This window comes from Pelmatolapia mariae, linkage group LG20, assembly GCF_036321145.2.
Source record: "Pelmatolapia mariae isolate MD_Pm_ZW linkage group LG20, Pm_UMD_F_2, whole genome shotgun sequence".
Lineage (NCBI taxonomy): Eukaryota > Metazoa > Chordata > Actinopteri > Cichliformes > Cichlidae > Pelmatolapia > Pelmatolapia mariae.
Window position 1 is genome coordinate 23,285,697 of NC_086244.1, and position 24,028 is coordinate 23,309,724.

General features: G+C 38.2%; 1 protein-coding gene across 1 annotated transcript in view; it reads left to right on the plus strand.

Moving 5' to 3' along the window:
• The window catches only part of opn7b (opsin 7, group member b), an 82,782-nt gene that overhangs the window by 46,238 nt on the left and 12,516 nt on the right, over positions 1-24,028 (plus strand). The window contains exons 2-4 of the mRNA XM_063464605.1: positions 20,717-20,804; positions 20,889-21,051; positions 22,278-22,405. Of these exons, the coding sequence (XP_063320675.1) occupies positions 20,717-20,804; positions 20,889-21,051; positions 22,278-22,405 (379 nt within the window). The remainder of the gene's footprint in view (positions 1-20,716; positions 20,805-20,888; positions 21,052-22,277; positions 22,406-24,028) is intronic.

The following is a 24,028-nucleotide window of genomic DNA, read 5'->3' on the forward strand; positions in this document are numbered from 1 at the left end:
GGCAGAACTTGCTATTTCTGAATGATGCTGCTTGAACCCTGGTTTTCGGAGGTTTTTTGAAGGTAAACAATCAAAAACTCTTTTCTTGTTTCTATGAGAAATGAATCCCAAGTCTAGCCTGTTCCTTTTCACTCACAAACACACACACAAGACAAACAAACAAGATATGATATGATATCTATATGCCTTTGCCACAAAGAAAAAAACCCTCGTGTAAATAAATACCCAAGCCTTGTGTTTACAGCAGCCCAAAGCTTAACTTGAGGTGAGCAGATGGGACAGTAAACAAAGAGTTGTTGGATTCACTGATATTACAGACAAAGTAAGAACACCAAGAGGAAACACTAATGATGAGTGTTGTTGTGCCATTTGAGATTTGTCAGAGACAAACTGGTGAACAGATGGAGATATAACAGGTGGAAGTCAGGGTATACGTGGAGCGCAAGCAACCCTAGCAAAGGATTTAATTTACATGAGCTTCATTGTTTGGAGTAACACACACAGTTTGCATGGTGTCATGCATCACTACATGCTGTGTGAATTTACTCACACCATCAAAAAAGAAAACACTGTTTTTTGTTTTTTAAATATGATGACTGTGTTTCACTCTATTAGCTAAGGAGTAAATGTACTTTTTAGGATCTGAAAGCATTTCAATGTCTTAGAGTCACTTTTACAGCTTACAGCATATTATATGAGCGCTATCATATAATTTTCTTTTAGATCAACTGAAGACAAATCTCTGTAACACCCTGCTTATTCTTTTCATAATTTAAGACCATTTTTCAGGTTTTTATCTGCCCAACCTCAAAGGCAGAGCTTGGTTTCACTACACTGGTAATCATTACATTGACAGGCAGGTTATCTTGAGGTGAAATAACAAAAGAGTCAACCGTAGCAGTTGTTCACTACCAGAGGCAACAAGTGATAAGTTCGGTCATCTGAGTCCTCTGCTGACAAGATGACCATGAGCTGGAATCACTCGCTTTCAAGTGATTCAAGAAAAATGTGAATTCTGTTGTTTTGGACCATTTTTACATTACTGTGTCTTTGTTGTGAATTAGATCATCTGAATGAGATAATCTACATCACCATGCACTAAAGCTTTACTTTCTCAGTTGTAATCTAATTATGATTTTTTAAATTTTTTACTTTTAAATGTTGAATTTTTAACACACCTTTTTATTAAACATGTTACTTTTGCTACAAAAAGCTCAAAAAAGAAGCAATAACATACAAAACAGATTTGTCTCTGTAATCTGGTGCCCCCTACAAAAAACAGGAACAGGAAGTTGCAGCAGTCTACTGAAATGTGTGAAGCATTTGGACGTAATAAATACAAACACAGTTGGCTGTCATGTGTAGAGGCATTGAAGTTATTTCCAAAACTCAAATTCTTGCATGGGGAGCAGGTATAAACATGCAGTGCATATTTTATTTTTCAGTTATCTGCAGGGATTAAAAGATCAGCGGAAAAAGCTGTCAATAGAACAGCTGGTACTGCTACTGATTGGTGTGAATATAATTTTTTTTAAAAAAGATTTAGTTTAGTACAACTAAAAACATGGTTTACCCAAATGTCATAGCTCACTTTGCACTTGTTCTTGGACAAGCCATTAAAAGACAAAATTTTTCGATTTCCCACATTAACTGAAAGTAATTTAAATCAACAGTCAGCATTTCCAGAGATTTCTTAAGCAAAAATAATCAAACAGAATCATGTCTTGGTTGAATGTACCTGACACGTGGCTGAAGTAATGATGATCTAAGAAGCAGGAACAGTTCAAAGACTTTATTGCCAGATGAGGGATCCCACAAATCCTGGTGGATTTGTAGTGGGGGCAAACAAATTCAACAAAGGAAATCTCTCAGGGACGTCAAAAGCAGGTTGTGGATCAAAGGGGAAAGAGGCACAATGAAAGGGAAGAAGGGATGTGCAAAAAGAGGAACAGGTACGTTGTAAAATATCATGTAGGAACTCAGTGCAGTCTGCTAATCTTTAATAACTGACGTTTTGTTACTTTAAAAGGTTTGTTAATTTTAAGTTCAGTTAACTTAAAACATGACCCACTGTATTGGATCTGTGGTGAGGCCAGTCCAGTCCAGGATCTAATTAAATGATTAGCCAGCTGCTAATAGCTAAAATAGTACACCCTACAGTAACTTCAAAGTGAAAAAGTCTGAAATTACGGCAACTTCAAGATGAAAATGAGTTACATATAATATATATTAACTACACATTTGCATATAGTAATTAATTTCATGAAATTCAGTTGTTTATACAGCATACTGGCTGTGTCCCAGCACAGCTCTCAGTCTACAAGTCTTGCCAGCAGCTATTCTCATTTAAAAAGGAACCAGCAGCTATGCAGCAGGATCAAAGCTTTGGATTCTGCTGTTACTGGACCCCCCACATGCAAACCTATATTTTCATGTGGCAATGTTTCATAACCTAAGATTAAGTCTGGGCCTGGGTTGCTCATTAGAGAAATGTGCCAGTCAACTGATATTTACTCAAATTATTATTACTGATATTTGCTGGTAACTGAATTAATTGAAGCACAGTGGGATATTCCTGTTGCTCTATTTTCTTTGTCACCCCAGAAATGCTTTAAGACATCAGGAAACAGATGCATCCAGCAAACATCAGTTACACTAAACATAAGTACAACTGAGCAACTGCTCTTTAATGCAAATATCTAATCAGCTGATCACATGGCAGCCATGCATTTAGCAATGTAGACATGTTCCTCCAGGCATTCCCATTCTGACCCTTTGTGCATGAGAATCACAGATCTGGGTAGAAAGCAAACATGAGTTCTTTGTCAAAGTGACCTGACTTTCATTTCAAGGATCATCACTGATGATATTCCCAATGTTGGGGTGCATAGGCTGGCTATGCCTGCTGGGTATCAGGGTAGGAGTGGGACCTGGAGCAATCTGACTTTGTTTGTTTTTTAAATTGATGTTCAAGTGTTGAAAAGCCTTGTGAATCAGTCCCCCAGGGTCAAACTGTCACTGAGGAGTTTTACTCAATGATGGAGCATGCCAGTGTGCCATCTTGCACTGGCACCCAGCAGGGCACAACAACACAGTCTTCTCTCACCATCAATTTAAGTCAGTGTAATTGCCTCCCTATTAATTCTTTTTTATTTGTGTGTTTTTGCTTGTGTTTTAGGATTAAGCTGTACATTTATTTACTAATACATTACATTTATGTAATTATTCAAACCTAATCACAGGGTGGCAAGTGGAAATGCACAGGCAAAACTAATAAGAATTTTAAAAAAGGGCCTATGAAGTGGTCAAGGAAGGTGACAGAAAAGCAGGTTACACGTGGGATGAAGTAATAATAATAGATTGCATTTATATAGCGCTTTTCGAGACCCTCAAAGCGCTTTACAATTCCACTATTCATTCACTCTCACATTCACACACCGGTGGAGGCAAACCACAGTTGTAGCCACAGCTGCCCTGGGGCAGACTGAGAGAAGCGAGGCTGCCATAGTGCCATCGGCCCCTCTGGCCATCACCAGTAGACAGTAGGTGAATGATGACCACAATGACCAAGACAGACAGAGTTGGGGATCGAACCGGCAACCTTCCCGTTACAAGATGAGCTTCCCAAACCCCTGGACCATGGTCACCCCCAGGAACATCTAATTACTTATTTCCAGGGTTCTGACCTTGTGCACCTTTCAACCCATTTGCAAAAAAGAAACAATGCACACCTTTACATTTCATTCATCAACAGTTCATGTTATACTAGGATATGTATACGAGTGAAGAACAAGACCAAGGAAGCATTTCCTTCTCAATTTAAACTCCTCTGTTCTAACAGTTACAGTTTATTAGTAGGTCTCTCAGTAATAATCTGGCAAAAATATGACAATTATAAAGCTAAACCACCATCATCCACAAAGACAAAAAAAAACAAAACTTGATAAATCTGCTTAAAATGTTACCTAAATTATATTGTTGTTAAAACTACAAAACAATACATGTGTTGGTATTCAGAGAAGTTTTTTTTTTCTGATTGCACAGATTCTGCATATTTTGGACAAATTTATAGACTCCCCCACCACCAGGTATCTTAAAAACTTAATGAATAGGAATAGAGACAGATGATATCAATAAAACACACCAGTGATTTTCAGTGGCCTACAAATTCAGTCCTCAAGATACTCAGTCACTCACACAGACACTAAACTGTTGTCTCCATGAGTGTTGTTTTCAGTTTAAAGACATTTCATTTCATTTATTTATTTAAAAGCAAAAATGCAGTTTAACATAGTTCCAGTATGGAGAATGAAACTAACGTGCTGCACATAGAGTTTATGGCTGTTGCTACATTTCAACCCTTGTCCCCATTTTAACATCATATTAACAGAAGATGTAGATTTTTTTTTTTACTCTGCCTTCACAGCAATGGAACTGATATCAGGCTGATGAAAAAAAGAATGAAATCATATTTATGTAAGAGAAACAGGCTGAAATAGGGTGCTAGAAGAATGAATAGCCTTAGGGATAATGGAACATCATGTTAAATGATGAAGACAAGAGGTTGTGTTAGAGAAGAGGAGCGATGGGATACATCTACAAACATTTTAACTTCTTTCTCCTTTCGTTCTCCCTCGCTCATCAAGAACCATATTGCAGGAAGCAACAACAGGAACAGAGTTGAGGAATGAAGGGAATAAACCCAAATGGAGCTTGTCTTGGGTAGTTTATCCTCTGTCCTCAATAACTGATACACAGTACTGTGCAGTCACCTTTCATTTCTTTATGTTTTTCTAGGGAAACATCTGCAAATATCTATGGAACTACAAATTAAAAGGCAAAAACAGAGTTTGTTCAATTCTTCTAAGCTTTAAAGTCTTTCTGTATGACCACCTTTATTCTTATCTAAACTATCTTGTAATTTCTTTTAGTAATCTTCAGAAATAGATCTCAAGGCTTCTTGAAGGACAAAGCTCTTCTTTGGATGTTGTGCTTGAATGATTCATAGGTCAGTGTTCAGCAAACCAAAAAATCTTTCCACTCAAAATGGTCAGGCACAAGGACAAGAGTGAAAATGAGTCGTAAAAGAAGCAAATGTTCAAAGAAAAACTTTAAAAGACCTCCAGAGTGCCTGGAGAACTATTACTCACGTACACTTTAAATATTGACAGAAAGTCTGGCTCCTTGGAAGCAAAGTATAAAGAAATGTGGGTTGACTTGTGACTTTTGCACAGTATTGTATGTTATTGATAAAGTGGCCCTGTCACAAGTGATGTAGCTCAAGCCTGGATTTTTGAATTGCAGCCAACACTGAAAATACTGCTGGCTCTAACTGCCAATGTTGCAAGTATGAAACTCGCATTCACAGTGACACTTACTGTGAGTTATGACGTGTTATATCCACATTTCTGGCTCTCTGACAACCGTGATTTTTCAAAATCTACCAGTGATGTGACCAGAGGGAGCTCGGGTCACCTTCCACACCTTAAACAAGTTCATGCGAAGTTGCAAATGGAAAACAACAAGGAATGCATCAGCATTTTGTCACTGGGTTACAGAGTAAAGAATGACTGATGAGTTTTTAATCATAGAAGGGTAAGACACAAACACTGGGAAAGAAAAAAAAGGGGGGGGGGGTGGGGGTGGGGGGGGGCAATCGTAGCACTGGATTCTTCATGTTCCATGGCTTTCTTATCTGGATGTAGGGGGGAGGAGGGGGGCTCTGGGAGATAATCACTCATGTCCTGTTTACATAATCGTGCTTATTTGTAGTAACTAGCTCCCACTGTATCATTTCCTTCTAATTCAGACTCCGCTCAGTTCTTTTCGCTCAGATGCATCCCTCGGGCTGGGTATTTTATTTATGCTCTTTTTTGTGCATTTGGATTTAAAGCATACACACTTTAGGGCCACTGTAGCAAGATTTGTAATTATTAATAATAAGTTTAACTAGACTTGTAATGGCTCAGTAAGTGCCAGGCTTCTGTTTGCTTGACCTCACACAGCTACTGTGTGTGTGTGTGTGTGTGTGTGTGTGTGTGTGTGTGTGTGTGTGTGTGTGTGTGCGTGTGTGTGTGTGTGTGTGTGTGTGTGTGTGTGTGTGTGTGTGTTCTTTCGTGTTCTCTTTTCTGTCTTTAAATGGACTTGTAAATTATTTTTACTTCACAGCTGGACTGATGTAGAAACCAGAAAGACCAGTTGATCCAGTATGCAGCTGTATAGCTTTATCAAAATCCAATAACTTAACACTTATCTCTGCCTACACTGAGTGGGCTTCTTTATATTTAAGAGTACTCAGACAACAAAGTGAAGCAGAAGAAATAAAAAATGTGCAAGAAAGAAATGAAAAGGAAAAAAGAATTCTGGTTAATGGTCCAGTCATAAGACTTTCTCTACATCACATACAGGTAATACTGCATCAGCAGTATTACCTGTATGTGATGTATGTGAGTGTGCAGTAGTGAGCCAGTGTGATGCCCTTTATAAATTAACCGACAGCAATTCAATTTAATTTTTTTCAATTGTATTTCAATTTAATTTTTATATAGCAACAAATAACAACAATAGGTGCCTAAAGGCACTTTATATTGTAGGGTAACGACCCTACAATACTACAAAGAAAACAGAGAAAATCCCGATACTCATATCATCATGGAAACTGAACCCTCATAGGGGGTTCAGTTTCTGTGCCATATGTCAGAACAAGAGCTAGGATGTTCTTTTACATTTTGAATGAAGCCTTTTGAGCTTAATAATAAATTAAATGCCATGTTGAGGCTGTCATTTTTCACCCACAATCACCATTTCATCTGAGCTGAGCACTAAAATCTGAGAATTCAGACAAAAACTCTGTTTAAAGTAGATAACAACAAAAAATGAATGAAAATTTTGTTTGGGTCTTTGGTTAATTAACAAGCTGGTGTGGAAGATTGCTGCCACCCCATGTCGGCATGCGCTTGGAGGACTCTGACAACTAGTATAACTCAGGGGTGTTGATTCATTTAAACTAACATAATCATCATGCTATAGTCAGGTTTCTGTAAGGCAGAGTAAATTGATTTGTTGATCAATTATTAATTCATGCACTAACAGGGATTTCGAAGAGAGAGATCTATTGTTTAATAATCCACATTTTACTGTTTTACTCTTTGGTGCAGCTGTGGATACAATATCCTTCTTTCTTTGTGATTTTTGTGTTTTTTGTTTTTTGAGCAGACACAGTCTCTAAAGGGTTTTGTGGGGATAACAGGAGGAGAGAAACTGCAGAGAGGTCCAATAGTCATGTTTTGGGGGGGTTTAATGAATTTGGCCAGATTTCTAGAAATGAGAGATGCTCCATCCAAAGTGGGATGGTTGCGGTCTCTCCTATAAAAAAAAAAACAAAAAAACGGGTTTTCCCCAGAAGGTTTCCCAATTTTCTTCAAAGCCCACATTGTTTTTTGGACACTGCTCAGACAGCCAACAATTTAAGGAGAACATGCAGCTAAACATACCACTCCTGGTCCGATTGGGGAGGGGACCAGAGAAAACTACAGAGTCTGACATTGTTTTGGCAAAATTACACAGCAATTCAATATTGATTTTAGTGACCTCCGATTGACGTAACCAGGTGTCATTTCTGCTGATATGAATTATAATTTTACAGAATTTACGTTTACCCTTAGCCAGCAGTTTTAAATTTCCCTCAATGTCGCCTGCTCTGGCCCCTGGAAGACAATTGTGACTATGGTTGCTGATGTTTCTAGCTTCACATGTCTCAGTCCAGAATCACCAAGTACCAGAGTTTGATCCCCAGTGGGTGTGTCACATAGTGGGGGAAAACAATTACACACATGAATTGGCTGGTGGTGTACCAGGGGCTTCTGTTTAGGATTATGCTTCCTCCTCACCGTCACCCAGCCATTCTGTTTTCCCAGCTGCTCAGGACAGTCTGTCGGGGTGAGGGGGGGGCAGCTAGCGGGGCCTACACTACCTTCGGCTGCACCAGCTACAGGGGCTTGGCTAGCTATGGGTTTTTTTTAAGGGTGCAAAGCCAGGTTTCCAATTCAGTAATCCTGACCTCCAGAGGTGCAAACAGGCTACACTTATTACAGGTATGATTATTGCCAAGGAGTAACTAAACATCTGACGCAGGAAAGTGCAGGAGGGACAGGTGAAGAGGCCATGTTGCTAGCGAGTCGACTACAAGGTAAGCTAAGCTAGCGAAACACTAAAGACACAAGCTGTGTCCCAAAACTTAGGCCCCATCCTAGGTTTTGGTCCCATGTAGACCCGGCCTTCGCGGTCTACGTGGACCGGGTCCTTCGAAGACCGAGAAGGCCGGTGCGAGGCTGTGAAATGGGATGGTCTAGCCTTCAGATTTGCGTACCGCTGTCTCCGTGGAGTTTAATAAATTCAGCCGTCTGCTCCTTACTATCTAAAATATAACAGGACACTGGCGTAAATTCTCGACCATCTCACACTTCTGTTTAATCAGTTTTCTGTTTGATGTTTATTCAGCTGTGTGAAAACCCCGGAGGAACCCATCCAAGGGATTAATAAAGTTTTATTTAATCTAATCTAATAACTTTAATCTCAGCCAAACCGATTTACTCAGCAACAAATAAAACACTGAAAAAAGCCAAGCAATAACATTTTTAAGTTATCTGAGTGACTTATATATCATGTTTAACCTGAGAAGCGAAAGACCGTGGGAGGTCTGAAAATGATGTGCCGGGAAAATGGTGTTCTCACCAGCTCTAGTGACCCTTGAACCCCCGGCTAGCTATCGATCTGGTGATTAACAGACGTGTCCGAAAACATCGGAGCACTTTTGCAAATATGCGATGTCTTGATAAACCAAGCAGATATTTGAAGTTTACACACCTATATTCTCGCCTGAAAATATGTTAAGTTTATTTTGTGACCCAGAAAGCGTAATAAGTGTAATATTAAAACTAAGTAGCTGCCACCATTGTTGGAAACTGGAATTGGCTGGGCCGCGCTATGAATTCTGGAATATGATGGGCCACGAATACACCCGACCCATCCTTCAAATTCGGGCGCATTTGTTGGCCGCATTTTGAACAGCCTTCAAATTGGGACAGCCTTCGTCGCCTGGCTGTGACGTAATCGGTCTACAAATGTGGCTTCCCAAGGATGTGGCCTAGGTTTTGGGACACAGCTACAGTGAGTGATTACTGTGAATATAATTAGCAGGTGAATCAACAGAGAGTGTGCTTTGGATAATGCACGTGAAGATTGCACTATGAAATAAAACATTATTTATAGTTTTTAAATTAAATTGGCTATGCAGATAAGCTACACAAAATCACCATTGTATGCTGTAACAGGTACAGGAAATTATACTCTACTGCAGAGAGAGCCAACACCAAGTGTTAATGGTTTCAAAGGTAGTGCTTAAGTGATCAAGGAGTGTTCAGAAAAAACTATACTGCAAACAATAGCACCAGATGTACAAAACATTTTCTATTTTCCACTTTGGCCATTCAACAATTCACTTTGAACAAAACTCTGACATTAAACACTTGACCAAAGAATTAAACCTGTGGCAGTGATTAGGAAAACACATCTACTCGAAATGAAAATTGCACCTTGGCAAACAATGCAGACATGAAAACATGAACGTGAACAAGCTTTAGCATTGCAAATATAACCCTGGTAGCTCATCTCTTTTTAAAGATAAAGTTGCAAAATATAAGAATACGAGAGAAAAGTGGTAGCTGTGTATCCTTTGAGATCACTTCAGTCCATCCACCCTCATCCCTTACAATATTACAGCACAATCACCATTGTACTGTAGTATTTTTTGTCTTTGATTTTGTAATAACACAATTAATTGTCATTTTAATTTTTAAATATATTCTTGATATTCTGGATAGTCTTCACAGAGGCGTGTATGACAAAAATTAAAAAGTGTACAAAGAAAGCAGGGTTTTGTCTAAAATATATCACGGTGTTATTACTGTTTTAATAAAGTATTCCAAAGTGTGTATGTTTTTCTTGGCAAAAAGCCTTTTTTTCAACAGAGGATTGTTTGCAGTGTTTCATTATGTCCTTGTTATCTCCAAGTGTTTTGACAAGGAGTGTGTAAGTCCAAGCTGAAACTTAAATTACATTTCTTGTTTTTTAAGGACTATGTTTCTTATCTCTCCAAGTAAGGAAACACTTGATGTCTCTACTTTTTATTTATTTATCAGTTATTTATACCTTTACTGTATTACTGTGATCTGTTCTTTTTGAATGCACCTGGTCAGTAACCTAAAGAGTTTAGAGACCAATGTGCTTTACATTTTATTAGTGGATGTGGTAAGTGGTCATCTCTGTATGTCTGCAGACCTTCCCATTGGTTGAATTTTATATACAAATCTCTTCTTCAGCTGCTTCTTTCCAATCTGTTTGCATATATGTGTAAAAAGTACAATCAGCACAGCTCTCACAATATTTTACAAATGTTTGTCCTGAGAATCAGAAGAATTTTAAGAGGGAAAAGGCTTTTAAATGTGGTTGTCCTGTTTCAAGGACTTGAAATTGTCAGGACTGGTAATGAGTTTTCAATCATTTTAAAGGATAGTATATATAATAGTTCTTTTGGGGAGTGTTGCTTTTTCTCTTCATGTGTAATTGCACATGAATCAGATCTTTGTATTTAATTGCCTGTATTGAATGTCACTTAAATTGTTTCTTAACGTGTGTAATAATTGTTGCAATTTCAACCTTAGATCTCTCTGAAAATTGCATTTTTATTCTGAATGAGACTGCATAAATAAAAACTATGATAAAGGTATGAAAATCATAATAAAATAGGGGGGGAAGCAGGAAAGTTCTTTGCAATCCTCTTCATTCCAAGGTGAAATGTTCATTCAAAGGCAATCATTCATTTTCTGTTCATCTAGTAGCTTTGTCTACTACAGTATGCCAACTGCATACTGGAGATAGCGCTTCTGAAGGATAACTGCATGAAAACAAAATGAGGCATGCAATAATAAATTATGGCTTCAAGCTGAAAAGGATATAGGCCAGCTGGATGAATGAGTCCCTAAGGAAATGAACAAGATCATCATTATTTAATCTCATACTGGCATCCAGTATTGAAGAACAATAGGGTCGGTTTAATGTAGCAGAGAATATACATCACTGAAAAGAACATAACTGTAAAAGATTCAGGTGAGTCCAGTTCTCTAGTGAGTTTGTTGTAATCATTATCAATTTTCGTGCTGTAAAAGTAGGTGTCCTTAACTGGCTGTGTGGAGATGTTTGCTATAGTTTGGGTATTTAGGGCCAGATTTACTAACATGTTGTGCAGTGCAAACTGGGTTTTGGTGTAGAAAAAAAGTTTTTGCTATATTCACAAAGAGAGTGTAGTGAAAAGATTACATGCAAGAAGTAGGAACTCAGAAATTGTTGCAACTGACCCTGTTACAACCCTGGAGATTGAATGTGAGAAACTGGCACATCTGGTTAACACCTTGGCATTGCACCTTCCTAATGAAACCAACTTATCTCAAAAGGTGCAATTCTGAGATTGAAGGCAAACCCTCTCTGTTTCCAGTTTATGTTGCAATTTTGGTCATTTCTTAAGCACTCAGCGAATCGTTGGGGAGCCTTTGCCGTAACCACAGCAAACTGCAAGTGACCAACAATCAGATTGAGGTTTTCAGTGCAACATTGTATTCTTCTTTGTGATCAAGTTCATCTAGCAACATACCAACAACCTCCCACAACCACTTCCCAACTGGTCAGGGAATAAACATTTTCCTAGCAACCAGTGATCACCTGGCAGTAGCTAACCAGTCGCTAGGCCTGCATAACTGGGGCATAAGGGATGTCACAGCAATTTTAACATATACACACCACATATAGAAGATGATAAAAAATAAATGTTGAAAAGTGAACATCAGAATCATATTCTGTTATAATACTTCAGTAATGATTAAACCAATAATCAATAAGTTCTTTGATAGTTAGTATGTAGTATCAAAACCCTGTGTACAAAGAAGAAAGAAGGCAAAAAATTGAAAACTACATTGTTACCAAAGATGATTAAAGCAGTAATTTCTTCCAAAACAAAACATCAATTTATCTGTTATCAGGTTGCCTCTTGTTGGCATGTTTTAATTATGAGCAACACTAATGCTAATTCAATCATGTGTGTAATAGCTCTTCCCTAGATAATTTTATTCATTGTGAATCAAGCATTTCACTCAGGAAAATGTGATGTTGTTTATTTAAGCTGTCCTTATCACAGTAGCAAGCAATATTAAAGCACAGTGTTGCTGAGAAGCAAGATATGTAGAGTTAAATGTATTGTCTGTTACATGCAGCATATATAAGAACAAGTAAAGCAATTTACAGTATTATAAACAACTCAAAAAAGGCTGGTATTGCTAATCTTCAAAGGTACTGAGAAAAAAATATTTCATCCTCATTTTTAGAAGCTTGGGGTTCTTGGGGTTGATATATCAATCAATGACTGCTTCAGCATTATTGCCCTAAAAAAGTGTTCCAACTGCATAATGTTGGAACACAAAGGTTAAAAAATATGCTATTTGAATAAATAAATGAAATCAAAATCTGTCTTTTAAACAGCAAAATAGTCTTCTTCATATATTCATGTACAAGCACATATGTTTTTGTATACTTATTTCAAAAATGATATTAGTGTTAGAAGTAGCTGACATTGTATCCTGTGCCGATTTGGTCCTGAAGAATAAACACTCAGGTCAAAGGTCAAACTCTTTTCATCAAATAAATGTGGTTTGTTGCCTGAGAGCGACGCCATGCCATAGAGAGCTAAACACCACTCTTCCAAAGACTCAAGACCTGCAAATTCAAATATGTGCAACTTGTTATTCCCCTACTGCTGTCTTTGATATCAGACTCATGGGATCAGTGAATGAGAAACAGTCATCTGTTTTCCAAATAACTTCAGAAGAAAAGCTGGACTCTTTTGTGTCCAGCTCTCTTAATCACTTTTCTTTCCACAAGGGGATTCAATGATATGTGAGAGCTGCTTGGATGTTTTCATTTCTACAAATTTTTTCTTTGTCTCATATTTCTTCTGACTAATCTCCATCATTCTGCCCTCGATGCTTCTGACAATTTCAGTTATTGGATTTCTCTCATCCTACACTTGTCCTTGCCTATTTGTCCCAGCCTACAATCCTTTTATAACATTTCCACCTCCCTTCCTCTCCTTGACAATTTTGCCCTCGCTCTTTGTTGTTGAACTGTGTGTCTGTACATGTAATTTGTGAAGACTGTAAGTTCCAGTTGTGTGACAGCAAGGCTTAAGCTGTCCAAGACGTTCTCTACAGTGATTAGCTCCAATTCCACAACTCGGCTAGAAGCTGACAATCATGTTATGGCTTTCTCTTACATTTTATTGCACTTTCCCCTTTTCAAACTAATGGGGGTGAGCATGCATTCCTATCTTGCTGTACGTCCCTTCCCTTTCATTTTCTCATTTCAAGTGTCTCTGCCTTGACATCATCTTCTCAGACTGCTAATCCAGTCTTGCCCCTTGTACCCCTGACATTGCCGCGAGAAGAGCAGATTGTAAAAGGGAGGAAGTGGGTGGTGACGTAAATAATCACCAAGACAGGCAGACACGGTGTCATGTGAAGGTCTGTTCTGTGTGTGTGTGTGTGTGTGTGTGTGTGTGTCTGTGTGTGTGTCTGTGTGTGTCTGTGTGTGTACAGTACTTCTGTTTTGAAGCATGCCACTTGTATGGAAAGAGGACAAGCTGAAGTCAAGACAGACAGTTTTAGCAGCCTTGACAGTGTTGATAAGAAGTCAGCAGAGAGTTATGTTTTCTGTTAGATGTGACCCCGATTTAAGGAAATGGTTTCACACTAAACTATCACATTCTGTGAGATCTTATGAACCTTCATACTGGTCTCACTGATAACATATAATCCATAAATCACCTCCATAAATCAGCATGCTTGATACATATTACGACATATAAGAAAATATCTGGTCCACAGTGTGATTATTTATTTAACAAAAACTAAGCCAATGTACAAAAGCAGTGTATGGAAATCTAAGAACACTAATAGTTTATAAAGGCACTTTTAGCAGCAATAACTTGAAGTAATATTTTTCCATATCAGTCTTTCACATTGCTGTAGCGGAACTTTGACCTGAATTCATGGTCAGCTTAGCGCCTAATTTGCCCAGATCTTGTGGCAGCAATGCAAAGTCCAGTCATTTCACTGCTGATTAGGGATGGGTACCGGTGTCCGGTGCCATGATGGCACCGGTTCTGACATAAACGGTAGTAACCAGACCGAAAAGCAGTGCACATTTCGGTGCTTTATTTCGGTGCTTTTTTTTTTCCTGAGCCAGTTCTAGCCAATCATTTTACGTTTCCGAGGATAGTAGGCGGGCCCAGGTACGTACGTTCTTTTAGAGCAGAGCTACAGATTAAAAATGCCCAAGGCGAAGCAGTCAAAAGTCTGACAGTATCACCTTAAAGCACTTGTTGCAGGCTGCTGAGTTTGCATCTTTTGCTGCGAAGTACAGCCAAAGGAGGTAACACCTCGAATCTGATGAAACACCTGGCGACGCATAGCGTTTTTTTTAAAGCCGAGAAATGCACCGTATTTGATAGCTTGCTGCGAGACCTCACACCGAGCACATCTACTGCGGGTGTGGTGCCTGTTATCGGACCTGGAGTTAGCAACATCTCGCAAAAACCCGAAGAGTAGAGTCCTGGCCCCTAGCCCTGCCAGTGTAGCAGAAATGATGACGGATGATGATGGCAGCAGCAGCCGTTCTTGTCTGCGTGAGTAGTTTAATGTTGTTTGTGTGTAATTCACGTTGAGTAGGCTAACCACGTTATTAAATTAATGCATGTAAGGTAAACTAGCAAACACCGTCGTAGTTACATGCGGCTGTCTTCTTGTTTGATGGCAGATGCTCCCTTCACCCTGGCCAAAAAGGCTAAAATGACCAAAAGAAAAAGTGGAAAACAGTTAAACATGAGAGGTTTTTGGACCAATTTTGTGTTTTTTCCATTGTTTAAGCACTGCTTCCAGCCAAGAGTGATACCATATATGCCCTATAGCTGAAGAAAAGGCTTACATTGTTATCTTTTTACAAAAAAAACAGCTGAACATGAGAGGTTTTTGGACCAATTTTGTGTTTTTTCCATTGTTTAAGCACCGCTTCCAGCCAAGAGTGATACCATATATGCCCTATAGCTGCAGAAAAGGCTAACATTGTTATCTTTTTACAAAAAACAGCTGAACATGAGAGGTTTTTGGACCAATTTTGTGTTCTCCATTCTTTAAGCACCGGTTTGAGCAACGTTTAAGCACCGGCACCGTTTCAAAAGTACCGGTTTGGCACCGGTATCGGATAAAACCTAAACGATACCCATCCCTACTGCTGATATTCTCACATTTTGAAATCGCTTGAGAATAACTGCATCACTTGGCTCCTAATCTGCAGCCACTATTATATTTGTTTCCTGACAAAAACTGAACAGACTTGTATTGCACAATGATCAATTCTTTGGCTCAGTTCAAACTGTATGCAAAAGCATAAACATGCAATTAAAGACGAGGGATTTAGGAATCTTCAGCAGTAGACCCAATAGATTTAGATGGTAGTCTGATTTCTTTTCTTTCTTTCTTTTTTCATGAATCTTCTACAGTAGAGAAGATGTTTGTTTGTTTTGTTTGTTTCTTGTTTTGTTTTGTTTGTTTGCGTGCTAAAGAAAACCTTCACTTTTATCTTTTCAATAAAGAAACCTTCAAATCCTGTCTTGTGTAAAGAATTCATTTACAACTTTTCTAATCTATTTCTTAGGCAACCCCAGATGCTCAGCCCTGCTATTAGGTATCTTTCAGACCTGACATAAACCACCTATTATGCTGAAATAATGAGCAACCTTGTTGCTTTTGTTATTGTCTATCTTTAACCAGGTTCTTTAAAATTACACGTATTAAATCTGCTTTACGTTCTTTCAACCTTTTGTACTGAATTTTCTTTCCAGTTTTGAGCTCTTTCAATGTTTCTTTTTGTTGGCACATTGCATTCTTTAGAGTAGACAAGATGAACTCGCACTTCAAATTCCACCCCTTCCAGGGAACTGTGTGCATTTTTTGTTTATTGCAATAGCTGATGTCTGATTTTTATGGAAGCATGCTAAATGAAATGAGGTGTCATGGCTGCAAAAAATAGGTGGATAAAGCAGGTTTTTGGACATTCTTCTTAATAGCCTAAATTATACACAAAAGAGTAGTAAATTTGGGTTTACAACAAATACATGAAGTACAGCTTCTACTTCATTTGCTTGTTATTACTGACAACAGCTAGATTTTTTGTAATATTTAGTTGTTACCTAAATAATGTATCATTCTGGTAGCCCAAGACCTGAAATGATCAACAAGATGAACCTGAATTAGTTAATAATACAATAATATAATGACAGAGAGGTGGTGATACGATTTCAAGTAATCTCAGTGGAAATTCCTGCTATTTGTGTCTTACATGACTGTGGTGTAGTTTCTTAGTTTACTCATAAATAAATATAGATGGTAACAGAAAACATTTTCCTAATATTTTGTGCTAAAAAATTGCATATATATGAATTTTCCATTCCCCCCGAAGAGTAACAGGTCATTGTAAGCTAAAAGATTGTGATGATGACATAGTATTTCCTCCACTTGATGATGCTGTTTGAGTGCATCAGGCTTCTTATCAACTAAACCTGTAGATGGTCTGACTTTATAGCTGCAGTACTTTACTGCAATAACAAGTATTAACAACTCGTCAAAAGAACCAAAACAAACATGAAAATGTTTTAAAAATGGATCACACCAAATTGTTAACATTTTAGTAGAGAAGGTCTGCATAGCTGCGTCTCTGAGGCCCAGGTATGCTGTATGTCATTATTTGATCTTTTCAATTTTGCCACATTCTTCATTTAAATGGTTCATTTCCTGAACAGACTGCCAATTGACCCATGTGAAAATATCCTTGCTTTAGCATGAACTTTGTTCCAACATGTGATGTGTAGAGTATTTTTCATCATTTGCAAACATTTAGAATCAACTTGCTGATAGTCCAGCCACGGTATCAAGTCTGAATACAAATGTCTGAATGCTGAATATTCAGTGTTTATTCATTAAGGCATAAAAACCTTAATGGAAGTTTGGCTTGGCTCCCATGTACACTTCACTTGTTGCAAATACTCAGAACTGCACATAAAATGTAGTCTGAAAGTCTGAGTGCACAACAAGAGCACATTTATTCCATCACTCATTTTCAAATGCTGTGTCTTGGGATGTTTTGCTTTACGCGAAACAGGAAAAGGGTATAAATATGCATTTGTTTGTTTTCATGTATGAGATATCCATTTGGAGCTGCCTTGGTGAAAAGTTGGCAAACTTGAGTCAGGTTGAGATGAAGGAGAATGAGAAGCAGAAGATTTAAGCATTCTGTGGATTATTGAACTGATTCTGAAATTTCAGGTCAATCAAGGAGACTGAAAATGCAGCATACTTTTGCTTTGGGATCACACTACGTAAATGGGATAAAAATACAAGATATAAAGCAGAATTTGTTTTTTTGTTTTTTTGTTTTACAGCAACTTGTGCAGTGATGATGACAATTTAACAATTATGTTTGCTAAGAGTAATTGTTATTATGTAATTGTTCACTTATCACGAGAAAAAAACACTTTATTTTCAATGAATATTTAAAAAATGCATCTTCATCGCTCATTCATTGACTCATTCCTTCTGGTTTATGTTCATTAATTCATTAATTCTGCTATTCATTGGTAAGTATTTTCTTCTTGCTCTCGCTGCTGGACTTGAGGTCAGCATACATTCACTCTGGGTTCCTTTATACCTCTGTGTTAGCATGATGACCATTTTCTTCATCACTAAAAACTGTAATCAGCTATCTGGCCATCATACAAAAATTGAACCACCATTCTCTGCACCTGATTATAAAACATGCAAAAAAGATTGCCTCTTTTTTTTTAGAATCTCTGAAAAACAAATTTGTATATCAATCAACTTTTTAATTCTCAGCTTGGTCCCTGACTCCCTGGTTACCATCCCCCTTTTGGCTACTGTCCACCCAATTACCAAGAACTGGTGTCTTATTCCCCATTTTTAGTTTTATTTTAGTATTGTCTTCTATTCCACCTTCATATTGTACGACCCACTGTCTGTCAAGGTTCAGTTACAGCTGTCCGTTTCAAAATGGGCCTGTAGTGTGTGGCAGGGTTAGACCCTTAGTCTGGTATCTTCAGGTAGATTCACTTTTTACTAGGATATATCACTATGGTAGCCTATGCTCCACATACAGTATAACCTGCTCCAACTTGTTCTGTGTTCAAGCTCCAGGCTGAAAACCATTACCATTTTCCACAAATGGGAATGCAGTGGTTTTCTTTCCCCAGACATAAGACAATACGTTCTATTACTGTCTCATCAGTCCTCAAAACATTATTCTAAAAGCCTATCATGCCATTTTTAGCAGAAAACAGATGTGCACAAGTGCTCTTTTGGGGACGCAGTGCTTTATTGTTGCTCAGTATTCTCACGATTATTGACACATGAACATTAGCAAATATGAGACAGGCTTGTAGTTGCTTGTGAACTCTTTCTGGAGTGACGTTTGATCGTTCATGAAGAGCAGATCAATAGTCTTAAATTTCCTTCATGTGTATACCCTGTCTAAGTGGAGTATTTATCAACTACGTGACCAGCCTTCTCCTTTTTCTCCATCATGGTATGAGGCGAAGATCAAATTTTATTAGAGCCTTCTTTCTTAAATAAAAATTGTTTCCTACGAACAGTTGTCACCAGTGCCATTAAAAACACCTAATTCTAATTTAACCAAACATACTGATGAATCTGGGATTCACTTATTACGGCCCTTTGCAAACGTGAAGTGTATAATTATTTTTCTTAGGTAAATGAACAAGTGTAATGGTTTCATGTAACTTGATTAATTAGGTTCTCACAATTAACTTTTAGGACTTTAAAATATGATGTTTCAGGTCATATTTCTATTTAATCTTAAAAAACAAATGAAAAGGGAAAAGGTGAAAAATCATACGTCACAAAACAAGATGTTTGTGATTGGCTGGCTTGAAAGTATACATATCAGCTGATGTAGTAACTACAGCTTGTCGCATATTACATCCAGCAGTTTATGAGAAAAAATCGAATTAAATACTGAAATTGGATTTTAAAAATTTGAATAAATGGATGGATGGATGGGTGGATTGATGGACGGACGGTGCATGTGGCACAGGAGACACACACACACACACACACACACTCAACACACACATATCTCAATACTTGTGCAAATACTAAAGCAAGTGTTTACACTTACACACAAACTTGAGCAGGACTGTATCTACTTACAAGCTATGCTTGGCCACGTAAGGGCCACATAAAATTGAATTAGAAAACCCACACAAAGAAATCCCTGGCTCTTTGAAGATAAATTCTAGTGTGAATGGTTATAGGGATTTATACACAAGCAGCTCAACTCTTAACCCCAGGTGATTTAACTTGCCTGTGCCCTTCAGTACAGGTGAAGTAATTGAGTAAATAGAAAGGCTATGAATATATTTCCATCTTATCTCCGCCCATAATTTTCTTTAGAAAGCTTACCTCAGCAACTTGTGTTGGTCACAATGAAAACTGTATTGGCAGTGGGTCATGCTGTGTATGCACATCTCTGCCTGCTTTTCAAGATAAGAGTGATTATGAAGTGAAGGGTGGCATCGGATTTCTGCACCATCTTCTGTTCTCTTCTCTGCTCTAGTCTTTGATGAGACTGCGCAAATTTTCTGAAGGTTTCAAAAAAGAAGCAGAGGGAAGCATTAAAGCCACTTGCCTATTCTTCTGTAGAATCACAATATGCAACCAAAAGACTTTTGGTCTCTTGAAGTATAGCAAGAAAAATAAGTTACAAGGGTAACTTTTTTGCACATCCAATGGATGCATGACCAGGCTAACATCCGGAGAACTGAAAGGACAAGCCAGCACTTCAGCAGCATGCCTGTAAACATACTGAAAAAGAATTACATGACTCATCAGACCACGCTCACTGTCTTTCATTGACCTATGGTCTAGTCCTGATGTCCATCACAAGCACATTTAAGCGTGAAACAAAATGGTTTGCAGTATGCAGTTCTGGCACCCTTTTCCTTGGGCACCAATGTCCCCACTGTTGCTTCATCAGTTGATCTTCCTTGGACCAGTTTTGGAAGATACTAACCATGAAAATTAGTAGCAGCCCCCAACATGATTTGACCCATGTAAAGTCACCTTAAGTTACAATCCTTATCCATTTTTGCCCTCCAACACATCAGCTTCAAGGAATTCTTACTTATGTGGCTGATATGTTCCCACTTTTAGAAAGTTGGTGAAAGAGAGTTACATTAAATACAATTGCAAACCCATTTCATTTTGTCACTGAATTTTAATGACTGTCTGATATAAATGATGAAATATGCTTGATATGGCCTCCTATTTACACAGTGTTGATCAGGGTGAACTATTTTGTTGTTGTGTTCAATCTTCCAAAGATATCAGTATGTAACATTTTAATGCAGATATTTTTGCCGTCGTGTTTTTTGCTTTGTTTTTTTATGCCTGAGGGTGAAAACACATATTCTCTGTGTTTTTCTTCCTTTTTATTATACCTGTCTGTTTTTCAATTTTTGTTCTAGATGGGAAATGCCTCCGAAACATTTCTGCTCATGTCTAAAATATCAAAAGACAATGACTTCATCATGGGAACTCTCTACACCATTTTTGGTGAGTGATTTATCCCCAAGGTCAATCCTTTTAATGTGGACTCAAATTCTTCAGCTCTTTACATTATATTGCTCTGTGTCCTAGGTGTGCTGTCTGTGCTTGGGAATGGCATCCTGCTGTTCGTGGCCTATAGAAAGAAGTCCTCCTTGAAGCCAGCAGAGTTCTTTGTTGTAAACCTGTCCATCAGTGACCTGAGCATGACCGTAACCTTGTTTCCACTTGCAATACCTTCAACCTACACACACATGTGAGTGACAATTCAGGTTTTCAATTTTTTTAAAAATTTCATCTAGTCCTCTTTTATGTCATCTTCACATTTTTTATCTTCATATAGAGACAAGGACAGAAGGAAAATGACAGATGAAGAGTGAGGTTAGAGGAGTGGTTTGAAAGGCAAGGCTGTAGCTGCCAGCGACGAAAACCAGGGCTTTAACAGCCTGAGCAGTAGTTTACGACATACATTAAAAGACAAATTAAGGTTTTGTAAGCAGATGCTTGCAGACATAAATTTATCATATTTGATTGTTTGTGGATACGACAGATAAAATACAAATAAATGCATTTTTAAAGGATTTTATGATTTTTCCATTTGTATAAAATGGAGGTGGAAATATACTATCATGCTAGATTTGCAACACATTAATGGTATATTTGATATTGTCACTTTAATCTTTCAGAGCAATGTCTTCAGTGTCTTCAACAATCAAAATTTGAAAAAACCCTCCACATTTATGAAAATGTTGATATTCTAATTTTGAGATCATTTTTGCTTGTAATTCTTGCTGTGTGCTCATAGCATAGACCTTGGGAAGAAGCAGTAAGTGATTTCTGACTTTTTGGCCAGAGTTTTGCCTCTGAGGCTTTACAAGGTTGTTGAGCCCAACTGCAGCCTGAAAAGATGACTACAGATGCTACTCAAGGTTGGAAAAAATGCTGAAAAAGACACAAGTAGCGTAGCAAGGCCCTGTGTAGTGCAGATGCAAAGCCAGCATTCTCAGTTTAACTCTGTGTGAAGTTTCCAGGTGTATGATTTTAAGTAGTATTTGTGCAAAAAAATAAACAATGCAAATGTCTTTTTAACTCCACTGTTATTGAGCTTTGGACAATAACATGTTTCCTATTTTTGTAATATTTTCTTTGTGTTGCACTGATAAAAATGTTTTAGATAATGTGGAAAGCATTCATGTCTCCTTTGTTCATGCATCCTACATAGTACCTTTGTCTGTCTTCTGTCTCTTCCTATGATTGTCTGCCTGCTGTCTTATTCTCTGACCATTTGCTGCTGATAGCTGTCATATGCACCACTATTGGGTCAGAGTGCTTCACCACATGCTACATTTGAATATGACCCAGGAGACCAGAAAATGTATTGCAGTGTCATTGACTGAAATTCACCAAAGGGAATTTGCAGGCAAACCCTCACTTAATATCACACAGTAACACATGTTCTGTTTTCTTTCTCTCTCCATTCAGGTGGTTGTTTAATAAGACAGCCTGTACTGTGTATGCCTTTTGTGGTGTTTTGTTTGGCCTGTGCAGTCTGACCAACCTAACGGTGCTCTCCTGTGTCTGCTGGCTCAAGGTCTGCTGTCCTAACTACGGTAACAACACCAGTTTTTAATGCTTTACATTGCGATTCAGCATAAAGTTATTATCATAATAGTGAAACAATGCACTATTTTAACACTAAGGAATTTAGTGACCCGTGAGAATGACCCAAACTGAGGCAATGAAGAAAATCAAAGACATGGTTGTTTACGGTTATTGTGAAACCAGTGAAATAAGATTCTGTGTGAGTCGCTTTAATGGCATGTGTGATCCCAGTGAGTTTGCTTGAAATGTAATTCCATTATTGGTTGTTTTCCATGGATGATCTACAGAAACCTTTTAGCAAGTTTTCAGGTGTTTTCCATTTAACATTTTTACATTCTGCGACTCATTATGAATCACAACCAAACTTATGCTCACTCACTCACATGAACTACTTTGCTGTGTCAAACTGTTTCTGTATGGGAGTTCTCAGGCTGCAGTTGGCATAAGATGCAAGTGTCCTTGCCACTTTCCAGTATCATTTCACAATAATTATTTCATGATGCTTTATACTGTAACTAAAGACCCTACAGTATTATTCCAAGGACCCCCAACAATCCAACTATCCCGGCAGCCACTTGGCAGCAGTGGGAATGAAGAACTCATTTTAACAGGAAGAGACCTCTGGCAGACCCAGACTCAGGGAGGGAGAGCAATCTGCTGTAGCCATTGGGGAGTATGAGAAGAAGAGAGAAAGAAAAGCATAGAGAGACAACATACACTCCCAACCCATACACATTGCAGTGCATCAAGTAATATCCTTTTGTTAGATGCAGATAACATCACAAGCAAACCCAGAAGGTGTTTTGTTTTGTTCTTTTATTGTTGTCATTGTTGTTGTTGTTTTTTAAGTGGCTGCCAAAGCAGCAGCATTATTGGATGTTACTAGAAAAAGTCTGCATTGAGAGGAGTGGTGGTGGAGTATGCAAGTTTCTTGTTTATACTCCTTTTGGATATTTGAGTTTGGGGCTTTGGCTTTGTTTTAACCCTTTTATTTGTTTCATTTGTGGCTATTTTTTATTCTCACCTGACTCACTGGTGCCTCACATCAAGAAGGTCCTGAGTTCAATTCCACCATCAGGCCAGGGCCTTTCTGTGTGGAGTTTGCATGTGCATCTCCCTGTGCTTGTGTGGGTTGTCTCTGGCTTCTCTTACAGTCCAAAGATATCCAATTATTGGGGTCAATTGGTAAATCTAAATTGCTCATAGGTGTGAATGTGAGTGGTTGTCTCTACGTGTTAGGTCTGTGATGGACTGGAAACCTGTCCAGGCCCAGGGTGCCTCTTCTCCTAAGACAGCTGGGATAGGCTCCAGCCCTGAATTGGATTGAGTGGAAGAATGAATGGATGGACTTAACTCATTGGTTAGGTTGTGTTGTATAGAGTTCTTCCTTAGTCAAAGATAGAGAAAATAGGCTTTGGCACTGGAAATTACCTCCCTGCATGTTTACCCCTTCCATTAAAATGATATGCAGGAGTCTATTACAAACATGTGAGTGAGAGGTTTGTCTTACTGCTGCCTAGACTGTGCGCATAAGGCGCTGACAAAAAAATGACACGTGGAGCATATCTGTGAGATGCTACCAAATTGACACAACATCAATGTTTCATGCCCTTGGAATGAGACCAAACTGA